Source organism: Cloeon dipterum, chromosome 2, assembly GCF_949628265.1.
Source record: "Cloeon dipterum chromosome 2, ieCloDipt1.1, whole genome shotgun sequence".
Lineage (NCBI taxonomy): Eukaryota > Metazoa > Arthropoda > Insecta > Ephemeroptera > Baetidae > Cloeon > Cloeon dipterum.
This window is the reverse complement of record NC_088787.1, coordinates 22,625,160-22,648,926: the sequence shown is the minus strand read 5'-3', so window position 1 is coordinate 22,648,926 and position 23,767 is coordinate 22,625,160. Positions and strand designations below refer to the sequence as shown.

The following is a 23,767-nucleotide window of genomic DNA, read 5'->3' as shown; positions in this document are numbered from 1 at the left end:
TTCCCGCCTCTTCATGTGGAGTGAGCCTGGTTCGCATCTCCCACATCTTACCCACAGGCTATGACGGCGTGACGACGCCATGTTGGGAAATTGAACGCTGGCGCCTCTGATTGGTGTTAGGAGGGGGCGTGACATCGCAGGTAAAACATTGCTAAAAGTGACAACAAACAAAATATTGGTTTGCCATTTGCTCTAAAACAGAAATGAACTTAATCGCTGGTCTGAAATTAAACTAAATTAGGTTAGTTACACTAGTGAATTAAACACTCTTTATTTCTTTTTTAATTCATGGTAGATATATAATTACTTATATCATATTTAAATTTTTTGTTATACATAGTTAGATACTTTGGGACACAATGGAGACAAAGATCACCAGTAAAACAAGCAGTCTTCAAGCTCTCCTACTGCGTGCCTGGCGCGAGAGGTGGAATGATTTACAATGGGGGATCCAAATAAAAACCGTGGGATGAAATACCTTTCAGTTGAATCCAATTTCTAATTTTGGATATCAAGGTTTTGCCACGCGGGGTGAGTGGTGATGTCCACAACCTGGCCGATTGTATTTTGCAGCAGGCTCTGGTAGGCCCTGGACCAAATCAGCTTGTTCTGTCTTACCTCAAACATTCCCTAAGTTCTCAGGTAAAAGTTAATGCTCTATAGTTATGTATTTATTACTGAATTAATAAATTATTTTTAGCTTGTCTCATACGCTGCTGTTCTTCAACGTATAAGCAAGTACGATGGAGTAAATAAGCCTCACTGTGTGATCAGTTTGTTGGAACTGGTTGAGGCCATTCTGGTTTGTCCTAAATCTTTAATATAAGGGTTTAATTTTTAGTGCAAATTAATTCCTCAGGGTCGGATGACGTGTCGAAGCAAGGCTGAAGAAGGTGCGCTGGCATCTGCGGTGTTGTCGTTAGTCAGCTGGCTCACCATGGTGGCTATGCACGCATACAAAAAGCTGGTTGAGCTTGGTTCCAGTCCAGAACACACCACCATGTTTGTTAGATCCACAGCTATGTTCTCCAAGGTTCTCGATTGCGAATTTGCTCGAGCTATGTTTTGCTTAGCAAGACTGGATGACAAAGGTTGTTTATTTAATCCTCTACTTTTATACTTTTGAATTAATTTATATTTTTAGATCTTCATGGGGATTTTGTGAACAAATGTGTGGAGCTGGAGAACGCCCTTTCCCAGGTGGCAAATCTCAATTTGGGAATCGATGTTGAAGAAAATGCGCAGTGCGTCTTTAACACTATTGTTGCTTTTGTAAATTGATCTCTTCTTGATTAGGACCCTAAAGAAGCTGAGAAGCCTGGACATCAACACATTCTCTATAAATTCAAATACTGCAATTGAGCCAATCACTTATTGCTTGCAACCACTTCTTGCAGTGGAGGTCCTGCTCAATCCCAGCGCTGATACTCAGTTCTTTGTAAATCAGCTCCTTCTGATCCAACGCCTCAAGGTATTCCTTACCTGGTATTAATTAAGCCAGTTGATGATAAAATATTTTCCAGTGCTATTCACTCTCTCGCCTGTGCTCGGAGCTTATTAGAGCTTGTTTGCTGTGCTTACGAGACGCGCTCGGAGGAAATGACGAGTCTCACTGGGGTGCATTCACATTCCTGAAACTTCCTCAAATACTGCTGAAACTGCACTCAAATAAAGGTTCACTATGCAATGTATTTAACCTTTTCCATTATATGCTAATATTTGGAAGAGACCTGTAGAGACATCAAAGGAAAATAACTCCCAAATCTGATTTTCATAGCTCAAATGAGGATTGTATGATGAATTGTTTGGATCCCTTCAGCTATTACGTTACTATTCAAATTTAAGAGTTCGTTCATTTTTAAATAATGCCAAAATTAAGACAAATCAGAACATTCTATACATCTTTATAGTCCTGAAAACAAATAGATAGATTTTTCCACCTAATTTCCATTTGTTTTGTCATCTAACACTTAAATTAAGTTGGCGAAATTAACAGATATAATTAATTTTCTCAGTCTAACTTTTAAAGAGCATCTGCTTATTAATGTTTCCCACCAGTAATTTGCATGGGTTGATTGCCTCATCTCTTGGCTGGTAGACTGAGAATTAATTAAGGATGATGACCAAGCCATAGAAAATACATATTTTTGACCCTGCCTTTGAATTACCGTCTGCTTTTGCTTTGAGTTTATTTACAACCCCTAATTTCCTATTCATTTTCCAAATTACAGGGAGCGTTGGTGAAGATTATTCTCAGGATATCATTGAGGCCATGGAGATGGTACTTCAGTTCACTGCTCTGCTGGACACCCTTGACGTCAAAAGCACTTGCAACGTGGTGGAGTGCCTCGCCTCTGAACTGCACCGAGTTGGCCTCATCTCTGAAAAGCAGGCGCAAGCTTTTGCAGCAAAGAGGGAGGGAGCCGTGTCTTCTGTCATCAAAATTGACCCCAACAGCCAACAGGCAGCTGGCACTATTCTAAAAGTGATTGTGCGGGCTGAGCCTACACTGGCCAAGATTCTGACCACGCTAGATTCGGACTATCTTAATAATCAGGCAGTATGACAGTCAATTATGAATTAATTACGGAATTTTAAAAATGCCATTTTTGTAGGAAAATCTACTTGGGGTTCTATCCCAGGTTTTGACAGGCAAGAGTTTTGAATTGATCCTTGCTGTTGCCACAGTAGAAGATAAGTTAAGAACATTTGTCTCAAAGTTGATCAACTTCAATGAGCTTAGTCGTGTGCCGGGAGTTGACGAGGCGTCCTCTGGCAAAGGTTCTCTCACCAGAGCAATGCTGTTTGACGTCTCTTTCTTGATGCTCTGTTCCATCGTCCAGGTAGGCTTAAAATCTCCTTAATTAAATTGAGTATACTAAAATTCTTTACAGTCCTATGGATCTGAGGTTGTTCTCAATGAAGATGGCACGCCAGGAAACTCATTCTTTGAAAAATGGGTCAATGAGTGCATGGCTGAGAAGGGGCATCCAAAATCACCAGACCAGATGCTAAGCAACTGCGATATGACAAAATTAGATGCCCTCTTGACTCAGTTCACCGCTCCTGATGCAGAATTTAAAACCAAGTAAGTTAATTTTATTCAAAAACTGAAAGCAATTCCCTAATTTTTGTTTTCTTGTCCTTGAATACAGTGTTAGTGTTGCTCAAAATTACTCTAGCTATTTTTTTTATCTAAATTTCCAAGAACAAAATTGGAAAAATTAATTTAAAAAATCTGACAGTTCAGTTTTCTAACTATCAAAAGAACTTGATCGGGAATCTGTGAAAATCAGCTGAATTTACTTGCAGCAATTGAACATACAATTGTAGAAGAATTATGAAATTTAACCGTTGAGTAAAAATTTTCTGCATATAGAATTTGAATTTTATGTCTCCAATTTCAACAGTCAAGTGAAGTGGCACGAAGTGTGTCAGCTTGTTCCGGCTGCAACAAAAGAGCTGCTTTTTGCCTGGGAGCAAGGTGCACTCTCTCCCACAGACGTAAAGTTGTCTCTGGACAACATGCGATCCCGCATGGGCTGCTTGCCGGTTTGCGCCGCTTCGTGGCTGTGCAGTTACATGCAGATTTTGGACCACGACGCTCTCCTTAAACCTATGAACATGGTTCAACAGTTTTTGACCCCCACTGATGACATGCCGCAGCAAGATAACTACAAGGAGAGGTAAAATTGGAAAGATGTTCAATCCCAATATTTGATAAAATATTCTTTCAGGTCAAACCTGATGTTCCAGATTATCAGGAAAATGCAATACGACATTCACCCACCATTGGCCAGCAAAACCAAGCTGTCCCACAAGTAAGTTATCATTTTTACATTAAATGTTAATTTAACCATTTTTCTCATTTGGATAGTATTGTATCTGGACTGCCGATCAGTGAGCAGCTTGTGTCTGTGTGGAATAGCACACACAAAAAAGGTTGGATTAATGTTGAAGCTACAAATACTCTTGAGTCGCTGATTCTCACTGGTGGGCCGCTCTGGTTTGTCACCAATGTTGTGAAGGTAATAGTGTCACGTTTCACAATGGAAAGCTCTTAAAAAATTTGATTTACCCTCAAACAGGAGGTCCTGAGCTACAGATGCAGCGGTGACCTGGACAAGGCTGTCGACCTGGCATTTGGAATATTCCACTTGGATATCGAGTCTTGCACACTAAATCTTGTGCAACACCTGCTACCAATTTACCTGCACAACAAAAATCAGTTAACTTAATTGGCTAATGGCTCCTATTGAGTGATTGTAACCTGAACTTTCCGCACAGGGGAGGCGACCTAGTAGAGCCTCAGGCGTCTGCGATTGCCAGGTTGTGTGCATATTGCATTTTTGCTGCCCTTGAGTTTGGCAGCAACCAGGTGTCAGGCCAGCCCAGTACGAGGAAACGAGCAAGAATGTACAGTGATGCCGAGGTAGCACAATCATATTAATATAAATCTATGAAAATGATAAAAGTTAGTTAAGAAAATGCATACTAAAGAGTAAATTTTTCATTGTTGTGTCAAGATAAAAATGAAATACCTGGATTCAATACTGACTTATAGATAAAGGCAAATGCCAGTACATTATTAATCTGAATTGAAATTTCTATTAACCATATTGCTACTAATTTACTTATTTACTTGATTGCAATTATTTTAAACGTCTTCTATTTCAGGATTTGGAAAGCATGGTACCTGCTGCAAAAATGTTGCGACTTGGCTCTACAGATTCTCAGAGTGAGGCAAGCGCAAGCCTGATGTTTGTCGCCAACAGTGCAAGTCAAGCAGCTGTCCCAGACGACTCCAACACATCTAATCTACCAATGATAAAAGAGCCCTTAAAGACAGCTTTACAAAAGCTTTTTGAGGTACTTTAGTTGCTAATATTTAGATCCAATGGGCCTCAACATGTATTCGCTTTCAGACCTTCTCCTTCATCGCTCAGGATGGACGGATCACGCAGCACAAGCACTTCCTCTTGCGCTTCCTGGAGTTCTGCGTCTTGTGTGGCAAGGAAAAAGCGCGCATTGTCTTCCAGGTGATGCCAAGCAACCTGGTGCCGAATTTGCTGAGCTCGCTGCCCGACTGGTTCAGCTACCAGTTGTTGTTGCAACTCTACGACACCAGCACCTCTTCTGGCCGAAGAGACACCGCCCGAGACCTCTGCATGCTACGCAACATGTCCCTTCAGCCTCCCCCTCTAACGTATGCCAGTGAGCTTACTTCAAAATCGGGATAAATCCGAGTGTGTTGTACATGTTGGTTTTTGTATTACTTTTTATTATAAATTAAACTTCTCAAGCAGTTAAATTTTACAGTTTATTTTGTAACTTACAAGAATAAGTGAAACAAAATCGTGTGAGATATTACAGTAAGACTAAAGGGTGAGAATTTCGTGAGCCTTCTCTTCCATCAAATTTTCCATCAACTTAACATCATTGCACCACGCATTCAGACGCTGAATCATTCCATTGATCTGCAAAAAAATTAAAGTTGTGTGAATCATTGCATCATGATGGAAAAATATTTATTCAAAGGGTGGAACCAATTGGGTTGCACAGTTAGTCGTCCTGGCAATTGCAAAACTTGAGAAGTTCACATAGCTTGGAAATAATTTAACATAGTGTTAAAAGGTTAGCAGCTCTATATTACCTGATTTTTATCAAGAACTCGTGGCTGTACCCACGTCATCTGCACATTCTGAGCCACCTGGTCAATCGCTCCTCTGACCAATCCTAGGGACAGCGCCTTCATGACCAAAAACTCAACATCTGTTACTGGCAGCTGGGTTTCCTTGGCGATTTCAGCGAAAGTGAGGATGCGGTTGTTTGAAGGGCGTTTGAACGTCATCTGCAGGATAACGATTTTTAGTAAATCCAGCATCTTAAAATTTTATTCCGTTCACCTCCATCAAGCACAGGAGAGTAATTTTCTCCCGCAGCTGCTTCTCATGCGCTACAAGGTCGCCCATTGACTCCCAGTGGGGTCTCATTTGTTCAAATTTGGCAATGTCTCCTTGGTTAAAGGCTAGCAGCAAATGCTTGATCCACACGGCTGGTGTTCCTTCTAGTGACTCAAGAACAGGATGGGCCAGCTAGAATTTCAAAAGCAAAATTATACTACAACCAATCTTACTACAATATTTAGAGATGAAACAATAAACCACTGACAGAAATAATTTACTGACCAGTTCTCCAAAGTTGTAAACGCCTTCACCAAGAAGAGCTGCAAGGCCAAGGAATGCTGCAATGTTGATTTTGTCCTCGCTTGTGATTGTGCTCAAGTCAGAGCAACCCAGGTACCTCAGGGAGGCCCTGTAGTACTCGGCGTAGTTGCTCTGCAGCCTGTAAAGGTCACTAGCCAGCTGATAGTAGCGTCCGTGAACAGGAGTGACCCCGTCTTCATCACCCAACAGTTTTCCCACATCGTCAATAACTTTCTACTCAAGAATTACAGTAGTTAAAATTGATTTTACATGAGGTCTGGCAGAAATGCAAACCTTAGTGCCTGATTGGTCTTGCAGTTTATTCAGCATTAGACTACCAGCTAGAACCTTGCACAGGGACACAGCTTCGGTACAAGACTTCACTTTTGGCTCAGTCTGTTCAAGAAATGCAATCGCATCTTTCGGGTTTTCATACTGTTGCACCACAATGGCGATAATTTCAACCAATGCAAGAGGATTGATTCTACAAGAGAAGTGAGATTGTTAGAAAACGGTCACATAAATTTCAATGGGGTAATTCATCATAATTACTTATTCTCAAAAACTTGGATGAAATTGTTGTAGAGTTGAATCAGCTTGTCTCCAGTGAGAAGAGCTGGATGCTTGACGAAAATACCCAACTTCAAGGTGATCTGATGCCATAGCCTGGAAGAAAATCAGTCTCATAAAACCCTTTTCACAAAATTTGTTAGATTTTTGTTTGAAAGAACGAAGAAAATACAAATTTAGTTAGTTCAATACATAGGAGTTGATAGGGAACGAATGGTGCCGTCTGCTAATTCATCACAATTATACATAACGAGAGAAAGAAGATAGAAGAAAGATTACTTTTTGTTGTAAAGCTCTTCGAGTTTAGCCCATTCGGCGGCCAATTCGGCAGGAGATTCGGCCTGCTGAGTGGCCAAATACTTAGTTGCATCCTTCACTGCACCGGTCGACGCCATCGCATGGGTCAGCAAGTTTTCGTTTTTCTGCAGCAACAACACAGTACACACTACACAGTTCGTCAGGTGTTTTGTTATGTTGGTATACTGTATTGGTTTATTGCGTTTATGCGACGTGACTGTGTGAAATGCTTGAAGCATGCAAACCTCCCAGTGCTGGCAACAAAATTTGTTATTTGTTACTAATTTTATTTTGTAAACAAACATTATACATACATGAAGCACCTGGATAATTATTAATTACTCTGCCAGCGCAATTCTGTTTCATCGAAACTTTTTTGTTAGTAAAAATATTAAATAAAATTTCAATTTGCATGTCATAATGTCATCGCTTGGAATTTTGGGAAATTTCATTCATGGGACATGTGAAGAAATGTGCCCCAGGTCTGAGCTCGAGTTGTAAGTTTTCACACAATTCTGTTGAATAAGTTTCGCGATAGTTAACGTTTGCTTGTTCTTGAAGCCGCCAAAGACAGAGACTCCTGCATCCACTTGAAATGAAAGCTGGCACGATACATCATAAACCTCCGCTAGCTGACCCTTTGAAGACGGTGAAAGAATACAGCCGGTCAGCTGCTGGTGTCAAAGCCGAAAATGCTGATCAGCTCCGACCTCTGCCTGTTCTTGAAAGGACAACGATCTATTTAATTAGGTATTACAGCGGTGCTTGAAACAAAAAGGATTTTGTTAGATGATTTTATTTTTCATTGCTGTTAATGTAGGCTAGCCATGGAAGAACAGGGTCTGTGTGGAAATTGGTCAACAATCTATGATTTTGTAACTGACAGATTGCGAGCAGTTAGAAAAGACATCGTTATCCAGGGCTTAAGCGGACGGGATGTTTTGCCTATTTTAGAAGTTATGGTGTTGTTTCATCTCTACGCTGGATACAGGTATTGCATAACTTTATTTGTTATTTTATTTGAAAGTAACGAGATTTTCTTTTAGGCTTTGTGAACTTAAAGTATCGCAGTTTGACCCTAAACTCAACAATGATATGCTGATTGACTGTGTCAGAAGGGCACTGGATACTTATGATTATGGATTTACATCTCGGAACCAGCTTTTGTTAGAGTCAATATTTGCACTCCATGACATAAACCGCACTGAAGGCATAGTCAGGCTGCTGTCTTCCAAGCCTAGGTATGTCTCTTTTATGAAAAATAGATGTGTCAATGATATACTCTTTACTTAGGTCAAAAATGACTGAGGATGCCATTCAAATGTTCATTTTGTACAGTAGTAACAATTATGCAAGGCTGTTTCGTTCTTTTCAAGATTTGCCCGCACCACTTGCCTGTGCAATGGCTCAGCATTTGCCGTCAGTCAGAAGGTAAATGTGAGGAGGCATTTTGTAATTAAAAATAAATCTCATTTGATTTATTATGTAGGAATGCTTTTAATGCTATGAGCGTGGCATACAGCAGCAAAATACTTAAGGTGCCGGTGCAGTGGCTGTCTTCTTCGTTACTCCTGAGCTGCGAAGATGTTCGTGCCGAAGCAAAAAACTATGGAGTCAAGCAAGAAGCAGATTTTTTACAATTTTCAAAAGGGAATTTTAATTCGGACTCCAAACCGGTAAGTACTTTCTTTTGCTTGTTATACTGGGGGGTCAGCTTGCGATTTTCTCTTAATTGGATGTCATAGAAAAGCTAAAGTCATTGAAAATAAATACTTAAAGAAGTTTGTTATTTCCTGGGTTTTAGGTGCCTTGTACAAGACTGAAGGAATTGGAAATTGAATCAAAAATGCAAGTATTTATAAAAGAATTCCTGGTTCTAAACTTTGACTTACGGAAATAAAATTAGCATATACACTTTTTATTAAACGTGCACAATTTTATTAACTTAGTTTAACAACATTAAAATCATGATTAGGATAATTAACTCTTGGGGTACGATACGACCGCACCCTTCAAAACTAAGAGAGTTCTTTGCCTTTGTCTCTTTCAAGCAAAGACATGGCATTTTACACTAGAACAATCAGTAAATGTTTATAAAAATAGCCGAGGAAGTTAGTAAGTACGTACAGAGCGAATAGATTTACAGTTTCTATTTAGATTTGCGCGTCAGTGCACGCACTGGTAGCAGGGTTGCAATTTTTTTTAAATCTAGAAAATGCACAATCATTGAGTTTGGCGTCGCTTTTCTCCGGAAAATAGTAATTCAGAGTTTGCTCTCGAATTGAACTGCATAAATTAACTTCCGCTGACGGCGGTTTCGAGCCAGGCCTCAATGTTCCTCGCGTTCCTCTTCATCCAATTGACATTGGCCTGCGCCCGCTCGATAGTCTGCTCCACTGCCCTAGTCGCAGGGCCCAAGTCGCTGGCGCGCTTCGTCGCGAACTCCTTCAGCTACAAACATACCAGAGTCGTAATTAGCACGTAATTGGAAAACTCTTCGGAGAGACGCGACAAATCCCAGCTTCATTTCCGCGTGGCTCCGCCGGCGGAGGCGCCGTCATTCCGTGCTGATTTTTTAATGAGCTGCGGCTTGGCAGTAAGCTGCTTGCCAGACCCAGCTTGCCTTTCGCAACCCCTTACTTAGTTCACAATGAAAATTGGCAACTGTTGTAACAAAATCTGCTTCTAGCACGAAGCTATGAATAAATTTGAATGCGTTACTAGTTGTTCCAACTAGCCAAATGGTGTAAAATCTCTCAGAAAATCGATTTGATCAATATTATTTTTTTCTAAAGCTGGGATTTCCGGTCTCTTTGCCGATTTCGCTCTTCTCCAGTGTCATTCTGGGCAACCTGCTGGTACTCCGATTGGCCTGTAATGGTGGGGATAAGCAAGTCAGCTAATTCAGCGAGTCCTCCGAATCCACCAGACTTCTGGACGCTGCAACAAAATTTCACTATAGCGCATACTCACTTCTTGCAACTCTCGTGAAGACTGCAGGCGAAGTGTGGATGTGCGAATCATGCTGCTCACGCTGAACAGCGACGAGCCAAGGCTAACGAAAATAACAATTCCCAAACTCAAAACGCATGCCAAAAATTGCGTAGGTGCGTGCTGTTTTCTTAAAACCAGCGAAACTTGGCCCAATTATACTACCGGTAACCTTGGCAAGCCTTGACAATTTTAATTATGATGAGATTTTTTCTTTTTAATTATGAATTAGGAATGTTTACAAAGACACGCCACATAATTAGTCTTGAACATTTTGGCTTATGAACACAGGTTACAGATAATGTTGAAGAAATCTTTTTTATCTTGGATAAGGGAAAGTGATGCTGCAAAATTACTTTTAAGGTGCTGATAGTGATATTTGGCACACAATTCAAAAGTGCGCTGGGCCATTTATGGGGTTGTCAGACAACTACTCTTTGCGAAAAATTAGCATATATAATGCAGTGATTGAATAAGATTTGATTAAAAAAGTGTGTAAAAATCAGCAAATAAAATCATGTGAAAGTGTTTATGAAAAAGCTTGAACTGACAACCCTTAAAAAATAATTTTGCAAATGAACGAGTGAACGTGTAGAAAGGGTTATACTTACTAGCTCTTAATGCGATCCCACTCATCGCGCAGGAAATTAAAAGCAACTGTGGAGCCAGCCACGTTCATGGACACAGCTCCAAATACCCTGGCGCAGTCTTGTTTTCTGATTCCTGAACCGTCAGTCACAGCCCACAACAAATATCTGCCGATATAATTAGCTTAGTGCAGATGCTAATTGATTTAAATGTTTCAACAAACCTATTCAATAGCCAGATTTCTCTGGAGCATCCCAGAGAGGTGAGCATTAAATCTCTTTCGGAGCCAACATTCGATTTTTGATATCGTTCCCAGAGGAAATCCCATTCCCTCTGCCCGCCGTGTTTGATCGCGGTACAGTAAATCACACTCTTCAAGTTGGCCGGAACCCTGGAAAGACAAAAATAAGTCCCGTCCGCCCACTTGTCTGCCTTAGAAGAGGCTATTAAGACATTAATTACGCCGTTGCCAGTGATTGATGGTGTATCCGAAAATATTCAACTTGGCACAAATTGAAAATGAGAGCTTACGGATTATTCTTGTCTGGATTTTCACTTTTGAGCCACTGGTTGAACGTGCTGATGCTGTGATTAACGCATTCTTGGTGGCCCAGGCTGCAGGCCCAGCTCATAATTCTAATCCGCTTGTAGACGGTCACTTGGGGCTCATTAGGCATTTCCACCGAGCCTGTTTCTTCGTAGATGCGGGTCATGAGGTTACTCATATATGCCTTCAAGAGATTTTCGTTTAATATCGTGCACGTTCTGGGAAAGATTGTAAAATTTAAACTTGTACCTTGAAGTTTGCGTAAGCGGCGGTTCGTACAAGCATGCTGTCAATGAAGCCAAGGGCGTTGAGTGCTGACTTCCAAGGAGTATATTCAAGCTCGTTGTTTAAGTACTTCGTGACGCCCAGGGAAACTGAGTAGTCCAAAAGACCAGCCCTGGCCAGGGACATGGAGTCATCAAGCAGCTGGGCTCTGTTTATGACGTGGATTCCGCCAAAGTTTGCAGAGTTCAGTGCCTTTGTCAGCAATTCCCAGTTCCTCTTGTCGTAATTGACTCGGTAGAAACCTGATTAAAAATTAATACTGAAGTCAAACCGCGAGCAGAAACCTGCTCACCTGTTTCTTGGACGTTCATAATCAGCCAGTCAGAATCTCCTTTGGGCAAGTCGTTGACCTCCACCCTCGGCTCCTTCTTCATCCACAACTTTGGCTTGGTGCTTTCAAAATCCTTGGTTGCTGCCGTTGTGTAAGTAATTGGCACCCACCAGCAGTCCTGCCTGCTTGTTTTGCTTTCAGGATTGATTAGGAAACGAGTCTGGAAGCCAAACGTTTAATTATTTGCATTTTGTAAGGGCTGACATATGGTGCACCTGATTTATCAAAGCTGAGCCATTGGAGTAATTTCGCTTCACACTGAGCACAGGGAACCCTGTCTGCAAGGTCCAGGTATTCATGATCTCCGCGACGGTGGTGCTCGCGTCAAGGACCTGATCATTGTGAGCTTGTTCAGTCAGCGCATCCCAAAGATCGTTTTGCGTCGCGCTGCCATACGCTCTAGATATTTTTTTTTTAAATCTGATGGAAGACATAATTAAATTGGAGACTTACTTATTCTTTAGGTAATTGTTTAAGCCCTTGCTGAACACTTTGTTTGTCAAAAAGTGGTCCATCATTCTTATAATGGAAGCGCCTTTGTGGTATGAAATCCTGTCAAAGATTTCGTTGATTTCATCTGGATGGCCGACCTCTATAGATATTTGATGGGATGACTCCAGAGCATCCAACGAAAATACATTCTGTATTTCATCAACCACAAACTGCTCCAAGACTTGCCAAGATGGCTCGACCTGAAAAAAAATATGCAATCCTTGTTTTTTTTTTAACTTGAACAATTTTTCTTACAGCATCAACTCCTAGATATTCGACGTAAGTGGCAAAACCTTCATTGAGCCACAAATCGGTCCACCAAGATGGTGTGACTAAGTTTCCGAACCACTGATGTGCCAACTCGTGCGACACGACTATCGCTACACGTTGCTTGCTACTGCTTGCAGAAACACCTTCCTCGTACAGCATTGCGGTTTCTCTATTGATTCTTTAAGTCAGGAAAGGTCAAGGATTGATATAATCTCGACAAACCTGTATGTGATGAGGCCCCAGTTTTCCATGGCACCTGCAGCAAAGTCGGGCAACGCTACCATATCCATCTTGGGCAGCGGGAAGGGAATCTTGAAGTATTTCTCAAAATACTTGAGGATGGCTGGCCCAACCTGCAGAGCATATTCGGCCTGTTTGATGGCGTCTCTCCTGGACCAAACGGAGAACGATCCGTTGTCCATTTTGGAGAACTCGGAAATAACAAAGGCAACCAGATAGGTCGACATGGGAACGCTCTCTTCAAAGTGATCCCACTCCCAGCCTGGCATACCTTCACTGCAAAAAATAAATATTTAGGGTCGACCATCCAGGCAATGTCTCGCGTGCAATTACACTGGTTCAGATATGTTGTTCGTTTTAGGCATGTTCGACACAGCCATCAGTTCTTTAGGCCGAGCAAGGCTGATTGAGAATCTTGCTTTTAGTCCCGGTTCATCAAAACAGGGAAATGCTTGGCGAGCATCGGTGGGCTGGAACTGTGTTGTTGCGATCCACCTGGCAGAATTAAATCAGTATGGAATGATTTTTTAATTAGGCTTTTCTGTACTTTGTCTCGTTATCTTGCTGGTAAGAGCTACGGTAGAAACCCTGCAGGAGATCATTCAGTATACCGTCAAATGTTATTTCCACGGTATAACTAAGCCCTTTTTGCAGTGAAGAACCTGTGTGAATGATGTGGAACTGTCTAGCTTCGTCTCTGCTTTGAGACGTGACAGTAATAGTCTCATTGTTAGGACCAAATACTTGAGTTAATTCTTTTCTGAAAATTTAAATGAAAAATTAATTAAATGCATCGCTTGAGTGGAAATAAATAATATGCATTTTTATCTATTATTATAATAATGACATTATTTAATTTTCCCTTTGGGTGAACCTACGAAATATTAAGATTGTTTGAATGGAGAGTAATTCTTGAAGTTTCTTCAGTCACGTTGACTTTGATCCTGACAAAGCCTGAGAAGGTGAAGTTGGACCGTTCACCCCAGAGGTGCGGCACCAGTTTGACCAGGTAACTGTCTGGCACCACGGATGTTGGTAGCCGGACGTCGGTCAACTTGGCAGTTGTGTGACCTTTGTTCAGTTCGTTTGAAATATTTCCCGAATCCTCTGACTTGCAGCTGTAGACTTTGTAGGTTACAAAGCCAGAGAGAAAGATAGCTAAAAGCGCTGCCGCCAGCAGCGCCAGGGCCACCGGTTGGGAGACTTGGTAGCGCGTCTTCCTCTTCTGCGCCGTTTCCATGGTGAAGTCGGCTGGATACATTGATTCGGTCTGGAACAGAGTGCGGCCGATTAGCCTTAAATGCAAATTCTTTGCGGCCAATAATAATTGTGTCTTTTTGTGATTAATAATTCCAACCCTTTTGCTCAACCCTCATGGTCGTATTATTTAAATAATTTTATAGGCGCTACCAAATTTTGAGCCAACGTCAACAAAGCCAAAATCGAAACTATAAATGTTTTATTAGTTTAGGACGCGAATAAAGTTATGTGATATACCATGCTGCCGTAAAATCGAAAGGTAAACGTGCGATGAAATAGTTGGTCTTGAATGCAAGATCAATACGAAATGAGCGTGCCAGTGATAATACTGTTAATGACAGTGAAAATAAGGACGTGGGTGCTTTGAACCTGGTATGCGTACATTGGTATGAACGTAGTGTTTAGGATTTCTTTAGATATATAAAGGTCAATTTTGATTATTTTAGAACATTGCGAACTCTATGATTTTGTTACTATTAAACACAAGATAATTTTTGAAAAGTGATCTCGCATCCTATGCAGAAATTCAAGCTATAGTCTAGCGGTTTACTAGGGCTAGAGCTATGTGTCATCTAAAGAAGTTATTACAAAACCACTATACCAGCAACTTTATTACAAATAACTATGGATGGATATGAGCTATTGGAATTCCCGCCAAGTTCGGCCTCCGGCGCGTACAGATCCAATTATTAGAATACTGTCCTTGCCGACGCCACTCACTCCCTTCTGACCACCGCCACGTTTGATGACCAATTTAATTAAATTTGTCTAGGGCTCTCGAGTAAGCCGTGACGTCAAACAAAAAATAATCACATTCAGCGACGAGATAGAGTACTCCCAAAAAGGAAGAAGTTCAGTGTTTATACACTCGACAAAGTTTTCCAATCAGTCTCATCCTGTCCAACTTTTTTAATTTCGCAATCACTTACGCTTGACTCACTTATCCTCAGTTTCAATTTCATGATTTGATGCCGGTGAAAATCGCGTTAAATGCAGAGTTCAGAGAGGTCACGTGCGTGCCCCAGTTGATACTTCTTGCACTACGAATTGACAACTACATGCGATGAGCAATTCCATTACGCTGACCATTCATCTAGATAATATCAATTAGCCAGCCCTTGGCTGCGTCGGGACTACACTATTGTAGAATTGATACGTGTATGCAGTAATAGGGGCGTGAAAAACTGAAAAAAGTCGTCTTCTTTTTGTGATCATCCTAAATATTAAGACTTAAATGATAATACATAGTTCAATGATTTTCAAATTAATTTTAACAAAATGTCTAACACTTCATACAGTAGTACAAAAGATAGGAGACACTAAGAATCTTATTTCGTTTCATGTTCTATAGATAAAAAATTATCTTGAGCAAAAATCTTAGCAAATAAGTATGATTTTTCCACATATTTTAGTCGGTAGACGGTTTTAGGCTTCAAAATGCATGATTAATTATAGTGCTCACTTGACGGTCTCAATAATGATCGGGAGCTAAAAAAATTAAATGGTGTGCATTAGTTTTGTTAACAATTTTTCTGTCATTTTTCGAAACAAAACCTCTTTTTTAATCAAAGTTTTCCCTTAGAGGCATGCTAAATTAACAGACACTTATGAACCTAGTTCGACTGTAGAAATTTAGTAATTTTATTTTTAAAAATTGGCCTTAGAAATGTCGGATTGCCGTATTGCACTCCCCTTGTCCACAATAGACAACATAACAAGCCAATGCAAGTCGACCGCGTTTCGCAGCATCTGTCCATTCATTCGCAGTCGTCAGCGGTCGCGCTCTCGCTATACGCAAGCCTATATTACGCAGCAAAAGGAGGTTTTATGGTGCGTGCACCGGACGTAGACGATAACAATGCGTGCTGGGCTCATGCAACGCGCGTGGATGGACGAGGGAAGACCGTTGCGCTGGTCGGGCGATTTATGTCACCTGTCGCCTTTCCAGCCCGGGTATGACCCAACATCACGCGCGCGGTGAAAGTCGATTATATATTAATTCACATCTCGATGGTGATATGTATTTTTAGTTGGAGGCGGCCTTTAATAGCGCTGGCAGCTAGTGTGAAGTGTCATGTTCGCGCGGTTGGCCAAATCCGCGCTGAAATTAATGGTGGTTGAAACACCCAACGCACGGCTGGGTGCGCGCGTAATCCAAACGAGCCGAAGTTGATGAGCGTAAAAAAACCGAGCCGGCCGTGTGGCCTAGCTTGAAAAATAGCACGTTGTTGTGTGCCCGGTGCCCGCGCCTAGGAGCAAGTAGTGGGATGGTCACGTGGCCACGGCGACTACGCGACAATGAGTGAGATGCTGATTAATATGCATGAGGCACAGTGTCGTGTCATTACGCCGGTTGCTATACCGACGGCTGATTTGCCAAGGAAAACACCGCGCGTGTTGCGTGTTTGTCAATAGCTTCACAGCGAAACTTTGTAGCAAACCTGCGATTTTAGTTGGAGTTTGACCTTCCTCAACGTGGCGAAATAATTTAATAATTGCAACTGGATCAGTGCCTAAAATTTAAATCAATTTTTATAACATGCAAAATTAGTTAAGCTTTTATGTCAAATTACCTCATTTAAAAAGGACATGGCTAGACGTGACTGTTTGTCAATGAACCGCAGAAATTTCATTTGTCACGTGAACAAACCATTCGTGTCGCCTGCCTGACTTTCATTTCGGGAGAAAAGATAAGCAAGTGAGTTACATAATTGACTGTAGCTCATGTTTGTTTATGTTCTAAAGTCGACGAACTCACGCGTCGGGAAATCGTTAAGACCACTTTGTAACATCACACCGGTCAATGATTTAATTTTAGTTAAATAAATTAGATTTATATACTGATAAATTTAAGAATAATTTTTGTCACACGACTATTTTTTCAGATTTAAAGCAGTATAGAGTTTTAACTCAACATGGTTCTTAGTTTTTTTTAGTTCTTCAGTTTTTATTAACAACGTAGGCAATATCTAAGTGCGGCACAAAGTGCGGACTGCGGACCTGTGCGCTCCGCATGCAAAACAAGAAGTCAGCGAGGCGGAAATCTTATTTGAACTCGGCTACAGCGAGCAATCTGCAACCACGTCGCTTCTATGCTGATTTAATTCCGGAGTTAATTGCCTCCGAGCGCTTTGAAAATCGAAATCTTGTGCGCAGCGTGCTACGTTGAGAAGCATTTCATTATCGGACTCATATATAAAAGGTGACCTGAATCTGCAAAAGCGACGAAATAGCTCATTCATTCTGGCTGCCGGATAATTAGCATCTGCCTTATTAAAGTCAATTTCAAAATGATTTTCATAGAATTCTTCGCCCTCAATAGCAAACGACTGAAAATTTGAACAGAAGTTTCCCCATCCCGAGGCTGGATACTATGAAAATCAAAACAATGCTCAATTAAATTCCGACGTGTCGGCGTTTCCAAATTGCTGTTTTCGTGTGTAGTGCAGACAACTGCGCGCTATCTCAGAGAGGTGCGAATCGGTCTAGAGGCTGCTGCCTCCTTTGAAGTGGCACACGCGAGATTTTGTTTCTAATTGGCAGCTGTGTGTCTCAAGTAATGACAGAGTTAGATGCCTGCAGTCAGTGTGTTAAAGGACTCAAGCGAAATGCGCATTGCCCCGAGACAGCAAAATATCGGATGCTGCACTTTTTTCTCTATCTGCTCTGTCTAGTTTTATCGACAACCAGCCACACGGGCGAATCCCTTTGAGGCTTTTGCCAGCTCGTTTCTCGCAGTGGCGCGGAATAGAACTTTGCCGCGGGCAGCCAAGATGTGAAATATATTTCAGCAACTTCTTATATTCGCCTGCTTAATGTTGTCATTCAGATCCGGTCAAAAGGCAACTTGTGCGTCAATGTTAACTATATAGGCATGCTGCACTTCATATATTTGATCATGATTTTAAAATGAACCAAAGCGTAAGATTAATTAATTTTATCCACTTTTTATCAGCTGTAGTTATTTTACTGTAAGCTTCTTAATGCAATGAAAACTTGTTTATTTTTCTTAAATTCACATTGATTGAACTTTACTACTTTACTGAAGTACTAAATTCATTATTGAAAGGGACTCTTATCCATACAGACCATCAACTGGAGCAACTCCTTCTCATTTTCTTGTCAAAAGGCGTTTAGTAAAACGCTTTTGACTTGACTTTATGGGGTCATTATCGCACCCTCAGTCAACTTATGTTCCACTTCAGCTTGGGAAAAGTTTGCACTGGCGTATTTTCTTCCTCCTTTCGATCATTTTATCTTCCGCATCCCTTGTAGCGAGATAAACTAGATGAATTGCTGCACTCGCTCTACTGACACGCGCGACTTTCTCGAGCAAATTATTTGTGCTCTCAGCAAAAAGTGTGCAAGTACGCCGTTCGCGTTTTTCCATTATCTTTGCACAGCTGACACGGTCGGGACCTGATTTCTTGCGACCCATATTCCGCGTCCAAACTGTTCGATTTATAAGCGTAGAGTAAAATTGAAAGTGCAGTCCGTTTTTATCGCGCAATAAAGTGAGATTAGTGAGAGAGCAGCAGAGGTTGTAATTATCACTCGAGACAATTACGTGTGAAATGAGAAACGCTCACAATAACAAAGCACGCACGCGTACATGCATGCATAAGCGATGTGCATTATTATGCATACGTATCATTATTTGCTCCGCGGACTGTAGTTATGATAGTTTACGATTGTTTAGTCGAGTTAATTGTTCTGGGACGAGAGGAGGAGGCGGAATCGTGAAATGCACAAGAAGTGACGCTGCAGAAGAGAAAAGAACGCGAGTTAAGTGATTGAACGCGCATGCTAGTGTGTAGTGTTTGCAATAACGCGATTCCGTGTTACTTGCATTTCCTCTGTGTTTTTACACTCTGCATCTTGCAGCAGATTAACAGTTCTTTTTCTAACTTGTTGAGCAATTAGCGATGATAAACATTGCATCAAAGAATTCCCTGCTATCACCTTGCGAGATTTTGTGAGGCATTCACACAAAAATCATGTTGATGGAATAGTTTTTCAAACGATTTTCAAAGTAGAATAAATTATGTTGTACACTTATTGGTACCCTGTTGTATAAATTAATAGTGTAGTTGACATAGGGTTGAAAATTTGTTTTGCTGGTATTTTGAGAGGAAACCAACACTATTCGGATTATCCAGTGTACCAAGCACTAAAAACTACGATTATTTTTCCCGTTATATATTAATATAATTCAAGGTAAATAATGGTTTTACTCAATAATTAAACTCAGAAACTTGCGTATGGTGAAAATTTATAATCATATGGACTTTAAATAATTGATCCGTCAGCTGAGATCATAGCTTGAAAAATAAATTAATTTTGATCCCAGTGTTAAATATTCAAGTATAAACATCTGTTGATTATTTCACACCAGCGTTTTAAAAAGACCTCAGCGAAATCAACAATCATGCTATTTGTCAGTTTGGACTCAAGTTAAAACTCATACCTGTATTCTTCCTGCACTATTAAGTACTATAGTTCTTCAACGACGTACCTCTAAGCAACTACTGCAGTTCGAAAGATCGAAAGTCCAGTATATCAAACAAGAAGTCTGTTAACCCCTCCAATAAACTTACACTAGTCACGTGGGCTGTCCAATTGAATATATAAAACTATTTCACGCCCTGCTGAATGAAGCCCCTACAGCAAATAGATAAACCAAAACAATAATAATATGACAATTAATCTATTATTGTGGGTCTTCTGATAGGACAATTTAAATTTAAATGAAACGGTCTTTTCCAACAAGCTATTTTGTAACTCTGAGATACTTCGTGTTTAAATATGCTTTTGAGGTATTTACATCTCTGTTTACAAATATCTCGCATTCTAACTTGAGTTTAAAAAAAAGATTGTCAAGAAAGGCAGCATTCCACATTTCTAAATATCTCATGTACACACATCATGCTTAAATGTAAAGCAACTTAAGAAATTATATTTCACTTATTCCTAAACAGACAACTTTTTCTCTAGCATGTGTCATTTTCCTCATAGATTGGATAGAAACAATATACATTGACTTGGTTGACTTGATGTTTGCAAAATATAATTAAAAGAGTGTGCTCTTTGTATCAGAGTCGAGATGTAAGCACCAAATATAGCCACTACTTATCTAAATTGGAAATAACTTTCTGTCATTTCCTGTATTTTTTTTACAAAATGCAAAATTCCTTGAGAGTGCCGGTTTTGTCATTCAAAACAGCAATATCAATGAGCGCTAAGGTTGAAAATACAATTTTACTGAATCAGAGTGGAGATATCTTGAGAGCACCGGATCACATAACAGTTAATTCACTCGAAATCTAAAAACTGATGGCTTATAAGCAGGAAAATAGTTGATGGTGCAATACAATCTGGGCTGGGTATCTCCCAGGGAGATTCCCAAACTTGCAGTGCGGTATTTACCAGTATTGTGGGTTTTTTGCACCTTAGGGTTTTATAATGAACAAATTCCTTACATGGAGAGGGAACGGGTTTTTGCGTTTTTGTTGACTCGTGGGTTTTTGATTTTTTTTACATTTTAAATGTAATTTTTCATGAGCACCAAAAATGCGGGAGGAACTGGCTGCAAAAAACCGCGAAGAATACGCTTAATATCCATTCCCAGCCCTGAATACAATAGCGATTAAACCAAATCACGAAATTATATCATAGGGAAATATCAACGATCCTCTTTCAACGAATTCTACGCCGCGCCTACAGCGATGAATTAGGAGAGTTCTCCTTATTTCCCGACGTTCCTCCGTTTTTTATTATGACTCAGAGCACGACATGAGTGAAATTTTGATCAGCCTGCAGCTAAAAGGCCGAGATTGCCTGTCGGAAACACAAGAGAGGCCGGCTCCCGCTAAATAATTCACGCAGATTTCAAAACAACCCTCATCCACTGCAACGAGCACAGGTGTTCGCGCGCCACTGAACTTTGGCAAAGGCCGCATGTCAGAACACTCGTAATGACAGCTCAGAGACTTTCATCCCCGCGGACCGACTTCAAACCGTACACCATGCGGTGTCGTTAATTTACAAAATAAAATAAGAACGTTTTATAGCAAAAAATCTGCTCTAAAATTGAAAATTGTGAATATAGAAAGGGTGGAAATTATCTTAAGATATAAATGACTGCGGAAAGGTTTCGACAAATCAGAAAAGGAAAATATTTAATAGGAATTGTGTGCACTTAACGCGAGAAGATTGCTGTGCAACCGTATCTTCCACAAGGAAACAAATGATACCATGAAAGTTCGAAAACCATCCCATTTTTGCTAAAAAAAATCATTTAACATGATTAAAGCAAATTTTTACCATAGGAAAAGATCTAATTTTTCATAAAAAATGTAAACATATATGGAACATGGACCATTCCAATGCGTGCAAATCAGCTGATAACACTCAGGAAAATTAAAACCACGAGAGTGCACCCCTCACACTGAGCGGAAGGCGGAGTTGGCGGGCGTGTCACCCCATTTAAGCGGCGTTTGTTTACCTGCGGGCTGACTTTGCTCATCGGGAAGCCATGCAGTGAAGGCAGGACAGGACAGGGCAGGTGGAGGCGAGTGACTCCGGCGTTCGGAGCGGCTGACCCGCGACTGACGGACCCTTCTTCGGTGCTCCAGTGATGCGGCCCGGCCGCGGCACCGGCGCACTCGGCTCCACCTCGCTCCCGCCGCGTCGCGCGCTTTTTGCCGTCGCATAAGTGCCAATTCCCGACCAAACAATGCAAGGTTTAAATTTTGGCGTGCGAAAAAACTAGACGAAAAGCAAAAATTCCCTAAAATTTTCATTATATCGATGGAAAAATTTCTGATCAGAAATTAATTTCAGCAGCAATTTCGAATGGAATTATTTTATGTCCATGCTCTTGTTATTGTCAATTGGTTTTTTTTTGACACGGAAAGAGATACTTTTGCATGACATTGCTTGGGAGAAGGACAAGATATGCACATAATGTTTTTGTTATTCCTGCACCAAGGAAAAAAATTCAGTCTCAAACACATTATCATTTTATTTGCATTTTGGTCAAGGACATACACGAAATATTTCTTCACAAATGTTTTTTAAGTTTCCCACACCGGGCACAATTCTTTCAGACAATTTCTTATACAATCGATAAACCAAAATATTTGCATTCGTATAATTTAGATGTGTATACTTTAACAGTGCTAAAATTTACATTTTTATCCCATTGAATTTCAAATATATCTAGAGTAAAAGCAGTGAGGTATAAAAAAAGTCGCAGCTCATGCCAAGTGGAAATTCGCAATTAATTCACGCTTCCCCGGAGATTTTTTCGCCCGTTTTTTCCCATATCCAATCTGCATTTTCGCAGCACCTGTTCCGCTGTTCCACCCGTCAGCTCGTTTTGCACCCCTGTTGCCGCTAAAGTTGAGCGAGAGCAGAGCGCGGTGGCACGCGCTGATTGATCTTTGACTGACTGGCATCTTTTCACATCATCACTCAAGAGAGTTTGTTTTTCTGTCGGCCGCTCGCGGGATTAACTTGATATTTGTTTTTTATTCCCGATTCAGGCAGTGATGAGAAAATTTTTGAAAATGACGTCGTTCTTAGCAAATATGTTGGATTTGATCGTAGGCTCCCCTAATCAGAAAATTTTGTATCTGCCTTTCGTTTAAATTCTAAGGGTTTCATCCATTTTTATTCGTTGCTAAAAAAATATGTGATCAATGAATGATATATTTTTCGTTTTACAATTCTTCATTGAATTATTTTCAACGACGATTTTTTTAAATTTATTTGCTTACTCTATCGATTATAAATGCCAGGAATTGTATACTTGGTTTAAAATTATTTAATCGGATTTCGGCATTGAAAGTATTTGATTAGCTTAAAACTTGAGCAAAATATTGAGATATCACAAAATCCCAAGTTGTACGTTGGAGGTTATTCTTTAATACACAAATCTTTCTAAACTAATGCAAAACTAATATACTTACGCGTGCTAATGCCAAATGTGCACCCTTGAATGACAATCAAAACATTTATATTCTTGTCTTGAACTTGCCAATTTTAAAACGAAGCCCCCATGAACGTTCTTGCTCTTGCAATTTGGCATCCAAATTTAATTTACGTCAGCAACTTCATTGCAATTCACGCCGTCCGTCTTTCACTTTCAAAGTTTTGCACCAGCTGAAGTCAAGGCCGCAGCACTTGATAATAGAAACGCCTGTCAGCCGTTTGACTTCATAATATTTTTTGTGACGCACTGAATAGACAATTTTTTACAGAGGAGTTGTGCATGAAAGTAGATCACTGAAACTTAAATAAAAAATTCATACAACTAAATAAATGAGGTCAATTTTATTATTATTACTTAACTGCAAAAAACTATTTTCATCCAATAATTAAATTAGCCGCGATTTTAACTGGCAGTATTTAGCAGAAGAATTTGACTGTCGAGAGACTCGGTAAAGGAAATATAAAAATTATATTGAAGATTATAATACCTGTTCAATTGAAACAAACGCACACATGCTCACAGTTACGTCACTAAGCCGAGGGGAATCCTAAATTTAACAACCTTATCTTTTTGTTGGGAAAACACAGAACATCATTTGGTGGCCCAAATGGTCCCAACCACTTGGGAATTTGCTAGAAAGAGTGGAAATAATAAAATGTTAATATGTTACAGTAAATTGTAATAAATTATGAAAA

The 23,767-nt window shown here is 40.3% G+C and overlaps 4 protein-coding genes across 5 annotated transcripts; 2 read left to right on the top strand and 2 right to left on the bottom strand.

Annotated features, from left to right (window-relative positions):
• Positions 1 to 125: 125 nt before the first annotated feature.
• Positions 126 to 5,311, top strand: MED24 (mediator complex subunit 24). The gene is made up of 18 exons (XM_065480249.1): positions 126 to 241; positions 341 to 464; positions 517 to 642; positions 701 to 802; positions 860 to 1,091; positions 1,145 to 1,244; positions 1,297 to 1,471; positions 1,524 to 1,674; positions 2,232 to 2,560; positions 2,616 to 2,843; positions 2,895 to 3,088; positions 3,411 to 3,686; positions 3,738 to 3,821; positions 3,878 to 4,028; positions 4,089 to 4,228; positions 4,288 to 4,432; positions 4,678 to 4,869; positions 4,926 to 5,311. The coding sequence occupies exons 2-18, from the start codon at positions 360 to 362 to the stop codon at positions 5,238 to 5,240; spliced, it is 3,045 nt and encodes a 1,014-aa protein (XP_065336321.1). The 5' UTR covers positions 126 to 241; positions 341 to 359; the 3' UTR covers positions 5,241 to 5,311.
• Rpn9 (regulatory particle non-ATPase 9) lies at positions 5,307 to 7,227 on the bottom strand. The gene is made up of 7 exons (XM_065480252.1): positions 7,056 to 7,227; positions 6,759 to 6,872; positions 6,501 to 6,690; positions 6,189 to 6,440; positions 5,907 to 6,095; positions 5,654 to 5,851; positions 5,307 to 5,477 (listed from the first exon to the last, which is right to left on the bottom strand). Exons 1-7 carry the CDS (start codon positions 7,169 to 7,171, stop codon positions 5,379 to 5,381), a joined length of 1,158 nt encoding a protein of 385 aa, XP_065336324.1. The 5' UTR covers positions 7,172 to 7,227; the 3' UTR covers positions 5,307 to 5,378.
• Positions 7,228 to 7,381: 154 nt separating this feature from the next.
• On the top strand, positions 7,382 to 8,999 carry LOC135937163 (SAC3 domain-containing protein 1). Its single transcript, XM_065480253.1, has 7 exons — positions 7,382 to 7,570; positions 7,635 to 7,823; positions 7,894 to 8,064; positions 8,120 to 8,314; positions 8,367 to 8,504; positions 8,563 to 8,749; positions 8,878 to 8,999. The coding sequence occupies exons 1-7, from the start codon at positions 7,494 to 7,496 to the stop codon at positions 8,971 to 8,973; spliced, it is 1,053 nt and encodes a 350-aa protein (XP_065336325.1). The 5' UTR covers positions 7,382 to 7,493; the 3' UTR covers positions 8,974 to 8,999.
• Positions 8,986 to 21,812, bottom strand: superdeath (Suppressor of ER stress-induced death). 2 transcript variants are annotated; one of them, XM_065480251.1, is made up of 15 exons: positions 21,582 to 21,812; positions 13,696 to 14,087; positions 13,365 to 13,577; positions 13,151 to 13,312; positions 12,800 to 13,093; positions 12,563 to 12,746; positions 12,269 to 12,507; positions 12,031 to 12,214; positions 11,777 to 11,975; positions 11,449 to 11,726; positions 11,184 to 11,383; positions 10,876 to 11,043; positions 10,676 to 10,819; positions 9,926 to 10,013; positions 8,986 to 9,524 (listed from the first exon to the last, which is right to left on the bottom strand). In XM_065480251.1, the coding sequence occupies exons 1-15, from the start codon at positions 21,600 to 21,602 to the stop codon at positions 9,369 to 9,371; spliced, it is 2,922 nt and encodes a 973-aa protein (XP_065336323.1). In that variant the 5' UTR covers positions 21,603 to 21,812; the 3' UTR covers positions 8,986 to 9,368. The 2 variants fall into 2 exon arrangements, with proteins under 2 accessions (XP_065336323.1, XP_065336322.1); XM_065480250.1 differs by lacking the exon at positions 9,926 to 10,013 and adding an exon at positions 10,047 to 10,128 and having other exon boundaries at positions 21,582 to 21,727.
• Between the last annotated feature and the right edge of the window lie 1,955 nt (positions 21,813 to 23,767).

Coding starts and splice junctions, on each gene's coding strand:
- superdeath (XM_065480251.1), bottom strand. CDS start 21,602: ATGAGCAAAGTCAGCCCGCAG. Junction 12,747..12,799: donor TGGGGCCTCATCACATACAG/GTTTGTCGAGAT, acceptor AAGAATCAATAG/AGAAACCGCAATGCTGTACG. Junction 11,384..11,448: donor CCGCTTACGCAAACTTCAAG/GTACAAGTTTAA, acceptor AATCTCTTGAAG/GCATATATGAGTAACCTCAT.
- LOC135937163 (XM_065480253.1), top strand. CDS start 7,494: ATGTCATCGCTTGGAATTTTGGGAAATTTCATTCATGGGACATGTGAA. Junction 7,571..7,634: donor CCCAGGTCTGAGCTCGAGTT/GTAAGTTTTCAC, acceptor TTGTTCTTGAAG/CCGCCAAAGACAGAGACTCC. Junction 7,824..7,893: donor ACAACGATCTATTTAATTAG/GTATTACAGCGG, acceptor CTGTTAATGTAG/GCTAGCCATGGAAGAACAGG.
- Rpn9 (XM_065480252.1), bottom strand. CDS start 7,171: ATGGCGTCGACCGGTGCAGTGAAGGATGCAACTAAGTATTTGGCCACT. Junction 6,096..6,188: donor TTTACAACTTTGGAGAACTG/GTCAGTAAATTA, acceptor TTGAAATTCTAG/CTGGCCCATCCTGTTCTTGA. Junction 5,478..5,653: donor GAGTTCTTGATAAAAATCAG/GTAATATAGAGC, acceptor ATTTTTTTGCAG/ATCAATGGAATGATTCAGCG.
- MED24 (XM_065480249.1), top strand. CDS start 360: ATGGAGACAAAGATCACCAGTAAAACAAGCAGTCTTCAAGCTCTCCTA. Junction 1,472..1,523: donor TTCTGATCCAACGCCTCAAG/GTATTCCTTACC, acceptor AATATTTTCCAG/TGCTATTCACTCTCTCGCCT. Junction 2,561..2,615: donor ACTATCTTAATAATCAGGCA/GTATGACAGTCA, acceptor CCATTTTTGTAG/GAAAATCTACTTGGGGTTCT.